The following is a 17,975-nucleotide window of genomic DNA, read 5'->3' as shown; positions in this document are numbered from 1 at the left end:
AAACAAGCGAACGAGGCCAGAGCAAGACGGAAATAAAGTCACGTAAAAGTCTTTTTATTTTGCATTCTAACGCCACAGCATCCCGGGCACAGCATTCTCAGATTTTAGAAGCTCCTGGTTAATATTTTGTGTCAGCCCCGCTCCAATGCAGTGACAGACAATAGGCGGGTTACAATAGCTGGGAGGGGAGCCAGGCTACACATTGCAGGCTTTGATTACGACGAAATATTTCTAAGAGTAAATATATAGGTATAAATTTAAAGCATTTTTACTAGTCTGAAACTCTTGATTCCTCAATAATATTCAAATCTTTAAATTTCCAGGTTTTATCAGTGCAGGTTTTATCAGTGCAGGTTTTGTCAGTGCAGGTTTTATCAGTGCAGGTTTTATCAGTGCAGGTTTTATCAGTGCAGGTTTCATCAGTGCAGGTTTTATCAGTCCAGGTTTTATCAGTCCAGATTTTATCAGTGCAGGTTTTATCAGTCCAGGTTTCGTATTATTCGATAACTGGATCCATTCGATTTAGACCCGTATTATTCGATAACTGAATCTATTCGATTTTGACCCATTTTATTCGATAACTGGATCCATTCGATTTTGAACCGTATATTATTCGATAACTGGATCCATTCAATTTTGACCCGTATTATTCGATAACTGAATCTATTCGATTTTGACCCCTTTTATTCAATAACTGAATCTATTCAATTTTGACCCATTTTATTCGATAACTGGATCCATTCGATTTTGACCCATTTTATTCGATAACTGAATCAATTCGATTTGTACCCATTTTATTCGATAACTGAATCTATTCGATTTTGACCCATTTTATTCGCGATATATTCATCCATTCGATTTTGACCCGTATTATTCGATAACTGAATCTATTCAATTTTGACCCATTTTATTCGATAACTGAATCCATTCGATTTTGACCCATTTTATTCGATAACTGAATCTATTCGATTTTGACCTATTTTATTCGATAACTGGATCCATTCGATTTTGAACTGTTTCATTCGCTATATTATATTCATCCATTCGATTTTGACCCGCGTTATTCGCTGTATTCATCCATTCGATTTTGACCCGTGTTATTCGAAAACTGAATCTATTCGATTTTGACCCGTGTTATTCGATAACTGAATCTATTCGATTTTGACCCGTGTTATTCGTTAACTGGATGCATTCGATTTTGACCCGTGTTATTCGATAACTGGATCCATTCGATTTTGACCCGTGTTATTCGATAACTGCATCTATTCGATTTGGATTCAGAATCGACAAAATTTTCAAAATTGAGGTATGACTATTCCTTTTGAAATACGGATTTCCAGGACACCAAGTGAAATCAAAACTTCCAATAACGCTTGATAACAGTGACACAATAGGACATTTGCACGATGGCGTCATTGACCTCTACTACCATACTGCCTTGCACGCTCTCTTTCGTTCAGTTGACGCGCACCAATTGTCTTACTATTCTCATGAGGGAATACAAATTTAAATAAGAAAGAAAATTCGCCAAGCATTGTGGTAGTAGGAGTCAAATGACGCCATCATGCAAACGTCCTATTAATGATGAGCTTTATATTTTTTATTCTAATGCCACAATATTTCAGATCAACTAGAAATGACAAGTGTGATGGCAGCAGATTGGAAGGTTTTACATTTGGTTTTCGTGGGCACGATTTCTTTGCTTATCAGTAACGTCTTCGCGTAAACACTTCAACAGCTGCTGTTACATATCAAGGTACGTCAAGAAACAAATCGATAACGGCCAAAAAACCTTCGGAATTGTACAAATTTAAATAAAAAAAGAAAATTCGCGAAGCATTATGATAGTGTGAGTCAAAAGACGCTATCATGCAAACGGCCTATTCGATTTTCCCCCCGTACTTCTTTATTCATTTGGGAAAACTAGCGATTGTTTGGTGGTGACCGCAGAAAAGCAAGAAACCGAGAGTGTGGTTTGGGAATGAGTTCATAGAGGGGGGCACAAAATTATTCCAAATCACAGCACTTTTGAAACAAAAACAAAAACAAAAACAAAAAAAAAGGAAAACAAGAAAGGGACATTTTTTTTACTTTGGCTTAGCAAGCGAATCCCCCAACCCCACCCCACCCCTCGGGCTCCCCGATAACAAATGAAAGGTAATCATTAATAACCCGCGAAGTTAGTAAACAAGTTAGTAAACAAGTTAGTACAGTCGGGATTTAAGTGATTTAACAAGAGAATGATTGTATTAGGGTTTATTTTATTTCTTTCATATATACTATATATGATTTATATATTATATTTTTTGTGTGTGTCTATTTGTCTTTGGAGAGAAGCGTTGGTCCATATACATAAGTAATCTACTGTCTGATGTGTTCGTTAAAAAAAAAAAACGATCAAAAATCTCTCCGTATTTCCTTTCCTTTCTTTTAGATCCTTCTTTTTTTCTATTTATTCCTTTTCGTTTTTCCATTTCATAATTCTCATTTTTCTTTTCTTTTCTTTCTTTTCATTACACATTTTCAGGTATCGAGCGCAATTCAAAAGTTCGACTGAGTTAACAGCAAACCGTTGCCCGCTGCAGCAGTTTTTCTAGTGGAATTAGAATCTTGTCCCACAAACAAATACACAGTATCTGTTTTAAAGAGTACTACAAGGACTACGAGGCAATTTTCTATCCTTTTCTCAGGGCCGTAAACTGTTGAAACAATTTATGATCAATTTTCCGTTACTAGAGTCTTTAATTCCGAGATATCCTGGATAAATTGTTGAGCTTGTGGGACATAGCAACGGTAACTAAGGGGAGTCGGAACCATGAATATCACCTCTGTCCACCCTTGATCCTCTAAGATGATGATGATGGTGATGATGATGATAGTGATGATGATGATGATGATGATGATGATGGTGATGACGATGAGGATGATGGTGACGATGAGGATGATGATCATTATTATTCGAAAGCAAACTGTGTCACATCACTGGCTTCCTTCAACTTCTTCTGTACATGCTGATAATAGCTTATACTGAAGGGAAGGAAGGTTATCCTCGATACCAACTTCTCCAGAGTATCTTTCGGCAGCTTCATCACCAGTGCCTTCTCATCGTAGTAAGTGTTCATTTTTTTCTTGTTACTCTGTAAAGCCTCCACCCATAAAGCCAGAGCGCCAGCGTTTTGGTTCAAACATTCACAAACAAACAGTTCAAATCGAGTTTTATCGTCTAGAGCACCAACACTGTTGATCTTCTTAACTATGGCACCAGTAACTTCATTCGTACAAGTCCCTTTAACAACCTCCCACACACTATACCTTATTGCACTCAATAGAGTGAATTTCTTCTTGAGACCGTTACTAACAATACTGTGCAAAGCAGAACAAAGCTCGACACAAACCAGTCTCCGTAGATCAGGATATTTCTTGTCATTCAAGCACTCGGAAGCAGTAAGATCTCGATTTTTCTCCATATGGTAAAACAATTTTCGAATAGCGTCTTCAAGAATCCCAATCTCGGTATAATCCTGAGATGTAGTTGGCTGTTCATCATCAGGCTCGTACGAATCGTCTAAGGGTCTAAAGTGTTGACCACAGTGATTGATTGTTAGAGGATGGTAATTACTTTCCCACGTCGAGGTACGGAAATCCTCCTCCTTTTCCTCCATAGAAGAAGGATTCTCATTGGCTGGGTATTCACTTGAAGCATCGCTACTGGTTAATTGTTCACTTGAAGGCTCGAGTGAAACCTCATCTTCTACTTGTTCGGATACTTTCATTCTTTGTACCACCCATTTTCGTTTGCTACGGTTATATAACACCTTGATATCCCCTGGAAGTTTGAATACTTCACAGTCATCGTACTTGGAACTCTCGTCGCTCTCTTCATCTATTTCCACATCATTCTCTACCACCCAGCGTCCTTCAACGTGTAAGAGATGATATGACGATAGGCAGATACCTTGAGGTGGGTGTTCAACGCCGACCTCTTCTTCATCGGCACATAGTCTAGAATACTGAAGCAGAATATTCTTCAAGTGGTAAGTAGACTTGACATCATAGTAGTCACACGAATGAAGGTGCTCTTTTCTTCCATTATCACACTCCGATTGACCAACGTCATTTCTGATAGAACCGTCAAACGAATCGATTCCCGAGTCACTGTGAAAATCTTTCTCAATGTCGAGATCAGCTTCTGGTTTTTCGTTAGAAGCGATACCTGAATACGAAACCATGTTTGTGTCTTCCAGCTGTCTTCCATCTTGTTGATCAGATATGCTTCCGGCGCAGGTCTGATCTGTAACAATTGTCTTATCATCCTGATCACAAATATTTGACCGTCCTCCACTTGTTGGCCCATCCTTACTTTTAGATGACGTCACTTCCGGAACACTTTGCGCCTGCGGGGAGTCTAAGTCAGTTTCACATGGCAAACCGTGTGTTGGATCGTTAACATTTGTTTTTTCAGAACTAAGTTCATCGCTTTTGTCGCTGTTTGTTAAACTATCTAGAGAATCGCGTGATGATTTTCGTCTAACTGCACCTTTCCTACTGATAGAACCGGTATGACTTAAATATCTCTCATTGTTACTTCCGGTTCTATGTGGTGTTACATCCGTCACGCTTCTTTGTCGTCTCGCCGCGACCTCATGATTATCATACGTCTCCTCGTCGTTAGATTTAGATAGAGCAGTAGTAAAATTCAGGCGGTCACGCGGACAATGCGTTACCTCCGTCAAGCTTCTTTGTCGCTTCACTATGATCTCGTTACTACCATACATAACTTTACCATTAGGTTTAGATGTATTAGAGGTAAAATCTAAGTTGTCGGGCGGGCAAAAGGGAGCATTCAATTGACCTGGTCCTTTCTTTTCTGGTGATGGAGGAAAAGTACAAGGCCGTATTTCATGTTTGGCCTTAGTCTTTGACCTTGGCTCACTGCTAAAATGATCCTCATTCATATCGATACTAGATGTAAGGCTGGGTTCAAAAGGAGGAGCTCTAGAAGCGGGTACCCTTAGAGGATCGAGGATTTTTCTCATCTTGGGTTTGCAGCCATGGATTTCGATTTTCTTTAATACTTCTCTTTGCTTTCTTTCGCAGATCTTCGTTTTTAACTAAAAAGAATATATAACTTTATTACTAACCTTACTCCCCTGTGTCCTACAATGATACCAAACTTTACCAAACCTTATTCTCCTGTGTCCAACAATTATACCAAACTTTACAAACCCTTCTCTCCTGTGTCCAACAACAATACCAAACTTTACTAACCCTACTCTCCTGTGTCCAACAATGATACCAAACTTTACCAACCCTACTCCACTGTGTCCAACAATAATACCAAACTTTACAAACCCTACTTCCCTGTGTCCAACAACAATACCAAACTTTACCAACCCTACTCCACTGTGTCCAACAATAATACCAAACTTTACAAATCCTACTCTCCTGTGTCCAACAACAATACCAAACTTTACAAACCCTACTCCACTGTGTCCAACAATAATACCAAACTTTACAAACCCTACTCTCCTGTGTCCAACAACAATACCAAACTTTACCAACCCTACTTCACTGTGTCCAACAATAATACCAAACTTTACAAACCCTACTCTCCTGTGTTCAATAACAATACCAAACTTTACCAACCCTACTCCACTGTGTCCAACAACAATACCAAACTTTACCAACCCTACTCCACTGTGTCCAACAATAATACCAAACTTTACAAACCCTACTTCCCTGTGTCCAACAACAATACTAAACTTTACCAACCCTACTTCCCTGTGTCCAACAACAATACCAAACTTTACTAACCCTACTTCCCTGTGTCCAACAATAATACCAAACTTTACCAACCCTACTCCCCTGTGTCCAACAACAATACCAAACTTTACTAACCCTACTCCCCTGTGTCCAACAACAATACCAAACTTTACTAACCCTACTTCCCTGTGTCCAACAACAATACCAAACTTTACCAACCCTACTCCACTGTGTCCAACAATAATACCAAACTTTACAAACCCTACTTCCCTGTGTCCAACAACGATACTAAACTTTACCAACCCTACTTCCCTGTGTCCAACAAAAATACCAAACTTTACAAACCCTACTCAACTGTGTACAACAATAATACCAAACTTTACAAATCCTACTCTCCTGTGTCCAACAACAATACCAAACTTTACCAACCCTACTCCACTGTGTCCAACAATAATACCAAACTTTACAAACCCTACTCTCCTGTGTCCAACAACAATACCAAACTTTACCAACCCTACTTCACTGTGTCCAACAATAATACCAAACTTTACAAACCCTACTCTCCTGTGTTCAATAACAATACCAAACTTTACCAACCCTACTCCACTGTGTCCAACAACAATACCAAACTTTACCAACCCTACTCCACTGTGTCCAACAATAATACCAAACTTTACAAACCCTACTTCCCTGTGTCCAACAACAATACGAAACTTTACCAACACTACTTCCCTGTGTCCAACAACAATACCAAACTTTACTAACCCTACTACCCTGTGTCCAACAATGATACCAAACTTTACCAACCCTACTCCCCTGTGTCCAACAACAATACCAAACTTTACTAACCCTACTCCCCTGTGTCCAACAACAATACCAAACTTTACTAACCCTACTTCCCTGTGTCCAACAACAATACCAAACTTTACCAACCCTACTCCCCTGTGTCCAACAACAATACCAAACTCCACTAGTAAGTCAGAGTCAGTCTGTTGGTCATTCGGTCAGCCAGTCGGTTGGTCGGTCGGTCAGTCGGTCGCACAGTCGGTCAGACGGTAAGTCGGTAGGGTCAGTCGATCAGTCAGTCAGTCAGTCAGTCAGTCAGTCAGTCAGTGAGTCGGTCGGTCGGTCAGTCAGTCAGTCAGTCAGTCAGTGAGTCGGTCGGTCGGTCAGTCAGTCAGTTGGTCGGTCAGTCGGTCAGTCAGTCAGTCAGTCAGTTGGTCGGTCAGTCGGTCGGTCGGTCGGTCAGTCAGTGAGTCGGTCGGTCAGTTGGTCAGTCAGTCGGTCAGTCAGTCAGTGACTTCATTTACTGAGGGTCACTTACTACTTACCCTACTCCCCTACGTCCAACAAGAACCCCCCCCCTACTCTTTCCCCTGCGTCACCAATAGCGAACAATAATAATAATAATAAGGAATAATTTATATAGCGTCGATATCCTTAAGTTCAAAGACGCTTTACAATATAAAAATGTGACTCAAAAAATTTAAAATTTAAAATAAATTTAAGAAAAGAATTACTATTTCATGAATAAGAGTGAGTAATAAAACATGCAATATTCTCTTTACCTTGCTCTGTTGAATCTTTTCTGCAATGTTCTTTGCATTACTAGTCCTTAAAATTGCTTTACTTTTAAGAAGAAATTTCTCTGAAACACAAATTAACATAAACGTCTTTTTTTTTGGGATCTGCCATCGTCATAGTAACAAAAATATCGTCATGGTAACAACCAACCAGTCACTTACCTCCTTCACGATGTTTAAGGGACCATTTATCACCATGTTTTTCTGTATTAAACGAAAAGGAAAACGAAGTCATTTCTAAAAAAACTGCATTACTAATAGTTGGTCGTAAGGGCTTTAGAACAAGGGAAACGTTGCACAGACGTGCTGATCATGATTCGATCATGAAGCAAGTGCTACAGGTTTGTTTACCACTGGCTGTCAAGTGCTACCCTTGCAAAAACAAGGACGTTTTTTATGTATTTTTATATATATTTAATTTTGAGTATAGATACTCTGTTGTTGTTGTTGTTGCAAATCTTTTCTTGTCCATTCTGCACGAATTACACCAAAGATACTAAGGCCCCGTCCACACTATGCCGGATAAATTTGAATCCGAATTTTTATTTATTCAGTTAGGCCTACCGTCCACACTAGTCCGTGCGAATCCGGAACAATTCTTCACCGAAAACGATTTTTCGAAATGGAACCGAATAAATAAAAATTCGGATTCAAATTTATCGGGCATATAGTGTGGACGGGGCCTAAAAGTGCACCGCTTGCCTCGTAGCAAGTATACAAAATACGTACCCCATAACGTTCTTAATGGTGCATCTTCCTGCGAGAATGGCGTAGCTGTTTGAACAAAGAAAAATAACACTGAATTACAATGATTTATCTTAAATTGAATATGAGTCCTTGAAATAAACAAAGAAATAACTGAAAAGATATAACTAGCTAAAAACTAGTGTGAGCTGTGTCGGTGTTTCTAATGAAACAGTAATGATGAAAAGGTAAATTATACACCGTGAAAAGATGAAAAAACTTAACTGACGTTTCGGACGCTAGTCCTTCGTCGGAGTAAAAGAGCAGGACTAGCGTCCGAAACGTCATCTTTTCACGGTGTATAATTTACCTTTTCATCATTAAAGAAATAACTGTGAAAGCCAAGGAAAAATAAAAACGCTTTCCCTGAAAAACCCTGCAACGTTTTTTTTATTTTATAAAAGCAACATAAGACGTGCATTTGTGCCTACATACTGATATAAACTCTGGGAGCTGTTGTAGAACAACACTACAGCTCCCACCGTGTTTATGTCACAGTATACAGACATGCGCGCGCGTGCTGTGTGCAGTTATAAAGCACGCGGGGGTTGGTAGAACACGAGAGAAGTGTTAGGAGAAGTAAGATACGTAGCGGAGTGCTTCTGGACACTTCTCGAGTGTTCTGTCAATCTACAAGTGCTTTATGACTCCACACAGCACAGCAAGCAAGGTTTTTATTTCTTTTATAGAATACAAATTACAATAACCGTTATTTTAGATAGGAACGACGCAACTGAAAGTGCGCGCGCGTGCTGTGTCCTCTCATAAAGCACCCAAGATTTATAACAGTTATTTCATGGAGAGGAGTATAAGATATATACCTATTCCTGATGAGGTTTTCAGGTACAGTTGCACATTACTGCATTCTATTTCAGACAGTTTCCTTGAAAACAACTCAATATCTGGAATCTGAAAAAAAGACAATGTTGTAAGACGTAGTGGATTTGAAGGCCAACACACACGCTGCAATTGGTGCGTGTACGTTGCTGGCGACAGAGCTTTCGGAAGATGTCATGAATGCGATGTATTTGCTCATGAAATAAAACTCTAACTTCGGCATGAGCGTAACGTTTCTCTTTTTCAGACCACGTGTCATTCACTTGAGAATAAGATTCTTTGTTTTAGTTGTATCCATATTCATGTGTCTTCTCATGCGCAACCGTTAAACAAAGAAATGATACTCTAGGGAATGACACGTAGTCTTGAGAATACGATTCTTTGTTTTAGTTGTATCCATATTCATGTGTCTTCTCATGCGCAACCGTTAAACAAAGAAGTGATACTCTAGGGAATGACACGTGGTCTTGAGAATAAGATTCTTTGTTTGAGTTGTATCCATATTCATGTGTCTTCATTTACGCAACCGTTTAACAAAGAAATGATACTCTAGAATGATACAATTCCCAAAAACCTCGCTAGCTTTACATGGAAAAGTCGCATTCATGGATAAGAACATCAAGTCTCTGCCATAAACGTGACATAAGGAAGACTCTATTTTACTGCAGGAGTGTCGCATCGCGCAAAAAAGTTGCGCCAAGTGCCGTAATTCAACAAACCTTTTTTTGGTTAAATCATTTCTCAAAGCAATTCTTCGATTGCACGTTACGTCATCGCGGCCATGTTGGTGCCATTTAACAAAAGATTTCTCATTAGCATCCATTGTTAACGGTACCACAATGGCCACCATGTTTTTGTCTTTTAACTCTCTTGGGAATGCTTGCAACCAGCAATTTCCTTAATTGAGGATGATGAACTACCGGCTCTTTTACTATATGGTTTCCCTCTTGAAAACCAAGATTTGATTAAAAATATATTGATTTAACAACTCACATCTCTTGCTTTAGTAGAAATATCAGCAGGTGAGACGAGAAACGAAGAATCTTCAAAGAAGACAACCAGAAGCTGATAGAAAAATGGAATATTTGTTTGCATCAACATCATTACCATCATCATCATTTTTATCTTTATGATCATCACCATCATCGTAATCAGCACTATCATTATCATTATCTTCAACAGTAGCATCATCATCAATATAACATCATCATCATCCTCTATCATCATCATCCATCATCATCATCACCACCATCATCACCACCACCATCATCACCACCACCACCACCACCACCACCACCACCACCACCACCATCACCAATTATTATCATCATCATCATCACCACCACCACCACCACCATCATCATCATCAATTATTATCATCACCATCACCATCGTCATCACCTCTACAAGCATTTTTATTGTTAAGCTCCAGTCACAAGTAGCTTTCAGATGCAAGACATTTTTTAGGAAATCTGCATTTTTCTGCATGGGCAAATCTACTAATTGATCTACTCAATATTAAATCTACTTAGACAAATACTACTGTTTTCAAAATTTGAACTTTTATTACCCTGTATTGTTATAATACTCAGGGTATTATCACTTTGTCAGCAAAAATATGGAAGTGCTACTCTAACCCTTAAATAAAATTACTTTACCTTAAAATTATGTTCCAATAAATAGATAGGGTTTGACGCTGTCGTACAGTATTCAGACGCATTAAAATGTTTTTCAATTTTGTAAGCTGTAGAGATATAGAACACAAAATAAATCCTTCTTACATTAGTAATGCCTAAGTCAGTCATATGATCCACTCTCGACCCAAGAGTCCTGTCAGTCTTATTTACTGCACATGTTATGCTTAACAAGAGTCTCGGGTAAAGACCTAGACTTTCAAGAGCTGTGATCAATTTGAATATTTCTCGTTATAATTAATTGAAAACAGTACAGCAATAACAAGTCGAGCCCTTGCAATACAGGCCGAAACAACTGTCCACGGTTTCTAGTTGAGCTGTCTCATTTTTTACGCGAATTGAAGTTGTGAAAGGCCCACATGGGTCCTTTTCTTCAGTTGTTTCATACAAGGCTCGTTATTTACCTATTACGCATGTTCTTATATGATTTCCGAGCCCATCCCACACGGCTTACCGCCTCATCTCCCTTGCAATAAAGAATAATATCTATTGCCTTGAAAGTTGATAAAATGGCTGGGACTAAGGCATTTCGCCAAGCATGCGCAGTAAGGATGACAGAACTCTGGTTGCCGAGAGTGATGCTTATCTGTCTTGATTAATACACTGGACATTCAAAAAAAATTCTCCAATCCTAAATTGAGCCCCCCCCAATTTATTTACACCCTGCTTATTATAACCATAACTGCTAATACTCCAGTTCTGAGTTCTCTGTTGCTCAGGATTAACCTCGACATTGCGTAGAATATTCATGTGTTCCAGTGAAGGTACGTTAGATTTTCAAAATTATTTGCATTGTTGAAGTTATGCATTCTTTACTTTACCGTTGGTATTTGTGAATATTTAGACACTGATACGAGGCTAACCCTGAGTAAATGAGTCTGTAATCAAGAAACACAGCTCAGTATTTGACTTATTCGAAAATGGTCCATTAATATAGACAACCTATGAAACTGGGAAAAAGTTACAGAATCAGTGTAGAGTGTAGCAAAAATTTACAATGTGACAACAATAATAAAGTCTAAGGCCTAGGGCAAACATCAAACTTTCCATGCACCGAACTCATTAAAAACAATGGATATCATGTGATAATGAGGCGGCATTCTTTGATGTAATTAAGTTCGGTGCATGGAAAGTTTGATGTTTGCCCTAGGCCTAAGATATAGCAAATTAAAGGGGCACTTGGATGAAGACGTCCCAATTTTTGTAAGTCCAAATAATTGAAGCATTTGAGGATAACATGACTCAATTATATTATGGAAATCTGATTAGTGAAAACTTTAGCCTGAGAGCCACTTGCTGTTGAGATATTTTGGGTCAAAAGTGAAAAAAACAATAGGGTTGAGTAAATGACGTCATTTACTCACAATTTAGATGCTGAATAAAAGTGAAAATTTTCCCCCGTCACTTTTGACTGTGAAGGAAACATGTTGCTTGGCTACTATCTGGGCCATATAGATAAGTTTAACCAAGTTTAAAGCCATTTCTAATTTTCATTGATTTTCATCCAAGTGCCCCTTTAACTGTGGGCGATGATTACTCACCCGCACCATCATTTGTAACAGACCACAGCTCCATTGTTCTACCACGTAACTGACAAATATTACACTTAAAACAAAAATGACCAGGCAGCGATTTAAGTACAGCTGTCCAGAGATCATCAAGGTTGCCGTCCGGTGGTAGATATGCTGTGAAAGGCTGGCCATGAGACATAATGATCGATATTTTGATTAAGTCAGGACTGTGAATTAAAAGAAGAAATCTGTTAGAGTTCTAACCAGCACCTTTGACTCAGAGATTTTAAGACCCTGAGTAATTTTTCTGGCTGAGGCTTGATTCACCATGACCTGCCGCACAACCGGTATGTGCCCAACCAACTGAGCCAGCCCTGCACAGGTGTGGAAAAATAGGTGTATGGACAAGAATAGGACTGAAAAAAAAAACATGTTTCTTACTCTTTTTCTTCATTAGGAACTTTCACACATGACTCTTGATTAGTCTGAAATGAAAATTAATGTAGCCTTAGAAGAAAGAATTTTGACAGGGACCATGCAGGGGGCCCTACGGTCCTTTTTTTATTGTCAATGTTTGTGAGACATGAAGACTTCCATTTCACTTGAAAACTACTGAAATAGCAATAAGCCATTTACATGAATTTTTGAAGGATGTTATCTTACCTCTATACCATTAACATTGCATTCGTCTTTATTTACAATTTCAAACTGTTCGTTTTGCTCCCAGTTTTCCCAGAATTCTTTAGTTTGCTTCAAACAATCAACCCAATTTTTCACATCCTGCTTACTCTGAGGATAAATAACAGTTATTACTACATATAAAGTAACTAATTGACGAGACAGAAAGAGAAGGGGGAAAAAAGGAATGAAAGAAAGAAAGAGAGAAAGAAAGAAAGAAAGAGAGAAAGAAAGAAAGAAAGAGAGAAAGAAAGAAAGAAAGAGAGTGAGTGAGTGAGTGATACTTTATTTATACTCGAAAAAAAATTCTATCAATATAAAAATTGCTTTACAAGAATGTCGAGTTAAATAAGAATACAATTTAGACAGCTAAAAAAGTTTATGAGAGTCCAACAGAAGAAAGCTTTCTTTTAAATTCCCTTATACTTCTAGCTGACTTAATATCTGAAGGCAAAGAGTTCCATGCTTTTGCACCTTCATAGGAGAACGCACGTTTGAGGTACTCAGTGTTTGGTTTCGATAATTTTAAACACTTTTCTCCCTTCCGCAAATTATATTTTGTAGTTTGATACTCAAAGCGGTCTCTTAAACTTTGAGGTGCAAGAGCATTCAAAGTCTTGTACATTATTGTGGCTTTATGTTTCTTCCGCCTGTTTTGAAGATTTTCCCATCCTAGAGACATTAAAATGTCGCGCGACCTAGTTTCATAATTACTCTTAGTTATAATTCGGCCTGCGCGATTTTGCATTTTTTGGAGTCTGTCAGCTGATGTTTTTGGTAAATTATCCCAAACCACATCGCAGTATAGTCAAACCAAGGAGTTATCAGCGAATTATATATTGCAATCGCCGTCTCCTGGGGGACGTAATCACGAACCTGTCTAAGGCCAGCCAGGCCTGATGAAACTTTTTACATATATGATCGACATAGTCAGCCCAGGACAGGCGTTGGTCGATTACAACCCCCAGGGTTTTGGCTGTTTGGACACGTGCGATTTGTTTACCTTCAAGGTAAACATGTGGTTTGGAACTTATTTGACGTAATTTGTCGTCAGACCCAATAAACATATATTCAGTCTTTGTTGAATTAAGGCTTAATCTATTTGCCATCAGCCAGTTGGATATGCTAATAATATCAGAATTGATCTGCTCAGATAATGATTTTACGGAAGTATTACAAGCCGTGAGGCTTGTGTCGTCCGCGTACATTCTTGTACTTGAAAAATGTACACTATTTGGTAAATCATTAATATACAATATGAATAATAATGGACCTAGGATTGACCCTTGGGGAATTCCACAAAGGGTTTGTTTTATAGTAGATAATGTATTATTCACGTTGCATCTCTGTCTTCGCTCAGTTAAATAGGATTTAAACCACTTCAATGAATTTTCTGCAATGCCGTAATTAGCTAATTTATGGAGAAGGATAGAGTGATTAACTGTATCAAACGCTTTCGTAAAATCAAGGAAGGTGATACAGTTAATCTTCCCTTCATCTATATTTGTAAGCCATTCAGTTGTAAGTTCCAGCAGAGCAGTAGTCGTTGAGTGCTGTGGTCTAAAACCTGATTGTTTTTCAGAGAGCAGGTTATTTGAACTAAGATAAGTATATAACTGGTTGAAGACAATTCTTTCGAAAAGTTTAGCAATGGCAGGAAGTACTGAGATAGGGCGATAATTGTTTAAATCATCTCTATCATTTGCTTTATGAATAGGAGTTACCTTGGCGAGTTTAAGGTCATTTGGAAAAATACCACTGTCTATAGATTAATAATTGGAGCACCTTCCTTTATGAGAGAAAGAAAGAAAGAGAGAAAGAAAGAAAGAAAGAAAGAAAGAAAGAAAGAAAGAAAGAAAGAAAGAAAGAAGAAAGGAAAGAAACGAAAGAAAAGAAGAAGAAAGAAAGAAGAATAAGAAAGCCCATACCAAGCCAATAACGATAGGAGAGATACCAGATCTCAGAAGACGTCAGGCTAAATGACACCGCCCCCCGAGAGACACTGAACCCCCGAAGCAAAGAAAAAGAATTAAAGGACAGGAATAAAGGAAAGGACTAAAAGATGAATAAATGAATTAATAAACAAATGCACAGGCAAATCAATCAAAGTAACCTAATAACAAAAGAAAGAAAGAAAGGAAAGAAGGAAGGAAGAATGAAACAGTTTAATTAAAGAAAGAAAAAAAGAAAAAAAAAAAGTAAGTTCTAGTTATATCATACCTGAGCTATAAAGTCCACTTCATTATCATCGTAAAAAACCAATTTGAAGCAGTATTCCTGTTTTTGTCTTGATGCTGGCAAGGAAACTGTCTCTGATATACTGCGAACCTATGGAATAATATTGTATCAAAAAGCTGGCTTAGCTATATGAATTACTGGATTAATAATAAATAATACTTTATTTATATAATAAAATTCCATATCAGTCCAAATGCTTTACAATATTACAATGAAACAAAAACAGACAAAATAGAAATAGAAATATATCCTAAACTAGACAGAATAAGAGATAAGAGACTATGAATAAATTTATATATTATACATAAAGAATAAATATAATAAAGAAAAGTTATAGATTATATTAATCAATAAAATAAGCCTTTCTGAATAGGTAGGTTTTTAGGGTTATGCCTATGGAGCTACAGTACTGCTTCTTGTCAACCAGACTATCTTGTGCTCATTAAAAGCTAAACACTCAAACTCATTTGTTACACATGTAAAGGGAGCCGGACTGACTGTATACAGCTATTTCAAAAAAACGTTGTCGGCCGGAGATCTGAAATCTGAGACCGAAAGGAATTGTGGGTTGTAAGCTGTAAATTGTTTGTGATTTTAATTAGTAGTTCGCAAAAAGTTAATATCTTGATATACTAACTTTGAGCGATGACCTGCACTGGCAAAATATCTGGGTAAGTGTACATTAAATTTTGAACGAGAAAACACTCAGTCCCTCACAATTCCAATCGGTCTCAGATTTCTGACTTCAGATATCCAACCTACAACGTTTTTTGAAATAGGTGTATTATATAAGGAGACCACCTTCCAGTCTACACCATCGCCTGATAAAGACTAGCAGTAGCAGTGGAAACTTCATGGTGCTCCCAACTACCTCAATTGTGAGACCAATGAAAAAGTATAATCTTTCATTTATTAATCCACTATGAATAATCTTTGCCATTTTATATGGAAAATGAATGAGTCTGATGTTTTGCACTTTTATTTGTAAACCAATGGTGATCAAGATACCATACTTTCTTGGTACTATCGTCGTGTACGGATTAATGAAGTATGTCATAGGTTTCCGAACACAGGAGTGGGACTTAGAAATTTTGGTTCTCCTCACTTAGAAAAAATATTAAGCGAAGACACCAAGAATCGAACTCAGTACCTTTAGCACATAAGAACTACTACAATGCCAACCCCAACCCTAACTATAAACCTAACCCCTAGATCACAAAGCAAATTCGATTGGGTGGTCTCATTTTTTAGTCATATTTAAACGATGTATCATTAGCATGTGTACATAAATATTTATTATAGTTTAATTTATGCTATCGTAGGGTACGACTACTAGTCGATTACTCAGAATTTGAATTTGAATAGAATTTCCCTGACAATTTCCGTACACAACAATGCAACCACTTTCTTACCAGTTCCAAGTCAATCTGTGCCTTCACATTCTCTCGTTTTTCAGTGTATGACTTTTCATTACCAAAGCATTGTATAAGGTTGCCATAGAGCTTATAATTAGAAAAAACATAAACATAAAAATCAATAGTATTCACATTACTGCACTTTTTCATTATCCTGCAAACTAAGTAGTTTTTCACTCCACCAATCAAAAGTAATCAGTTGATACCTCTAATCATTGAATTTTTGATTGACGGCAGTGAAGCTAATTTCACAAAAGCCAATGAAATGTCTGAGTTTGCAGAATATTGGAAAACATAGTAACAAACAGTCTTGCTAACTAATTACATGGAATGGTTGAATGCATTAGAGTACCTTTTCATATAATTGTCTAATATATAGGAAATTCTGAAGTTACACTTTCTTATAACACATTTACAGCCCTGCTTGCTGTACTTCCCTACGAATTAACATGTGCAGACTGGATTTAACATGTACATGTACTGTGCAATCACACATAAATGTTGCTTAGGTGTATTGGAATTTTTGACCTTCTTTAAATTAATTCAGAACTGTTCTAAAGTCTATGTATAAAAACCCTCCCAATTTTTATCCTCGAAATAAAACCGACTCATAAGGATAAAGAATATGGAAAAATAATTCTATTTGAGTTTGAAAACATTTATCAGTTGCTACAGTATATTGATTGCGTAGTTAATTAATTTACAAAGAATCGAACTTAAGCCAAATTCAAACTTGATTTATTTACAACTATAATTCATTTTTATCTATCAAAATAAAACCTTGATTATCAAATAATACCATTTATCATGATTCAATTAGAATACAAAATTATTTTTTATCAAATTTTCTCAAAGTATAATAATGTAAGATAACAAATATGTAATAATTACCACACAAAAATACTTCCGGGGCTTGATCTTGAAAAATGAGCAAGAACGTTTTGCAGTCAAATAACTCTCAATATGAGGTGGAATTTTCCCCTAAAACAACACCAACACATCCATTACTCACTATAGCCATATGATATCACAACTAAAAAGCGATCAAGACGATCTAAAGGGTAATATTTGTTATTTACCGTGGGAGTTGATGTGTTATTGTCCGCCATGTTTGTCATGCATGATGGCACGAGAAAGGACTGGGATTGAACGAACCCCGCGAAGACTCGATACTATGACGTCACTGGGCCTTCTCTTCCTGTCTGTTTTCTATGTAGTTATTTTTATCAATATCTTAAAAATGAGGAAAAGACTAAAATAAAATGAACTATTTTTGAGCTATTTTAACTGTTTTTAAAAAAGCGGTGAGAAAAAATATCAAAATTTTCAACAGAGTGCATCCATAAATTCGTGAAAAAGCTAACTAAAAAAATTGTACAAATTTTTAATAAATATTCATTGAATAGAATATCTTATGCTCTTTATAAATTCATTTTGTAGTTTTTAATAGTTTTTTTGTTTTGTTTTAAAAATCCTTCAACATTCTACTTCCGGTAAGGATTCCCCCTCGTG

At 37.3% G+C, this 17,975-nt stretch overlaps 1 protein-coding gene across 1 annotated transcript; it reads right to left on the bottom strand.

Annotated features, from left to right (window-relative positions):
- Window positions 1–2,241: 2,241 nt before the first annotated feature.
- Window positions 2,242–17,585, bottom strand: LOC116290996 (uncharacterized). Its single transcript, XM_031698117.2, has 14 exons — window positions 17,543–17,585; window positions 17,355–17,444; window positions 16,461–16,550; window positions 15,031–15,138; window positions 12,796–12,921; window positions 12,574–12,617; window positions 12,163–12,359; window positions 10,586–10,671; window positions 9,921–9,992; window positions 8,912–8,999; window positions 8,076–8,120; window positions 7,509–7,550; window positions 7,332–7,411; window positions 2,242–5,111 (listed from the first exon to the last, which is right to left on the bottom strand). The coding sequence occupies exons 1-14, from the start codon at window positions 17,579–17,581 to the stop codon at window positions 2,955–2,957; spliced, it is 3,264 nt and encodes a 1,087-aa protein (XP_031553977.2). The 5' UTR covers window positions 17,582–17,585; the 3' UTR covers window positions 2,242–2,954.
- Window positions 17,586–17,975: the final 390 nt, after the last annotated feature.

Source organism: Actinia tenebrosa, unplaced genomic scaffold (assembly GCF_029948245.1).
Source record: "Actinia tenebrosa isolate PJP-AT-01 unplaced genomic scaffold, QUT_ActTen_1.0 PGA_scaffold11__36_contigs__length_13525064, whole genome shotgun sequence".
Classification (NCBI taxonomy): Eukaryota; Metazoa; Cnidaria; class Anthozoa; order Actiniaria; family Actiniidae; genus Actinia; species Actinia tenebrosa.
Note: the sequence above shows the minus strand (reverse complement) of the source record. Positions and strands in the feature narration are given on the sequence as shown.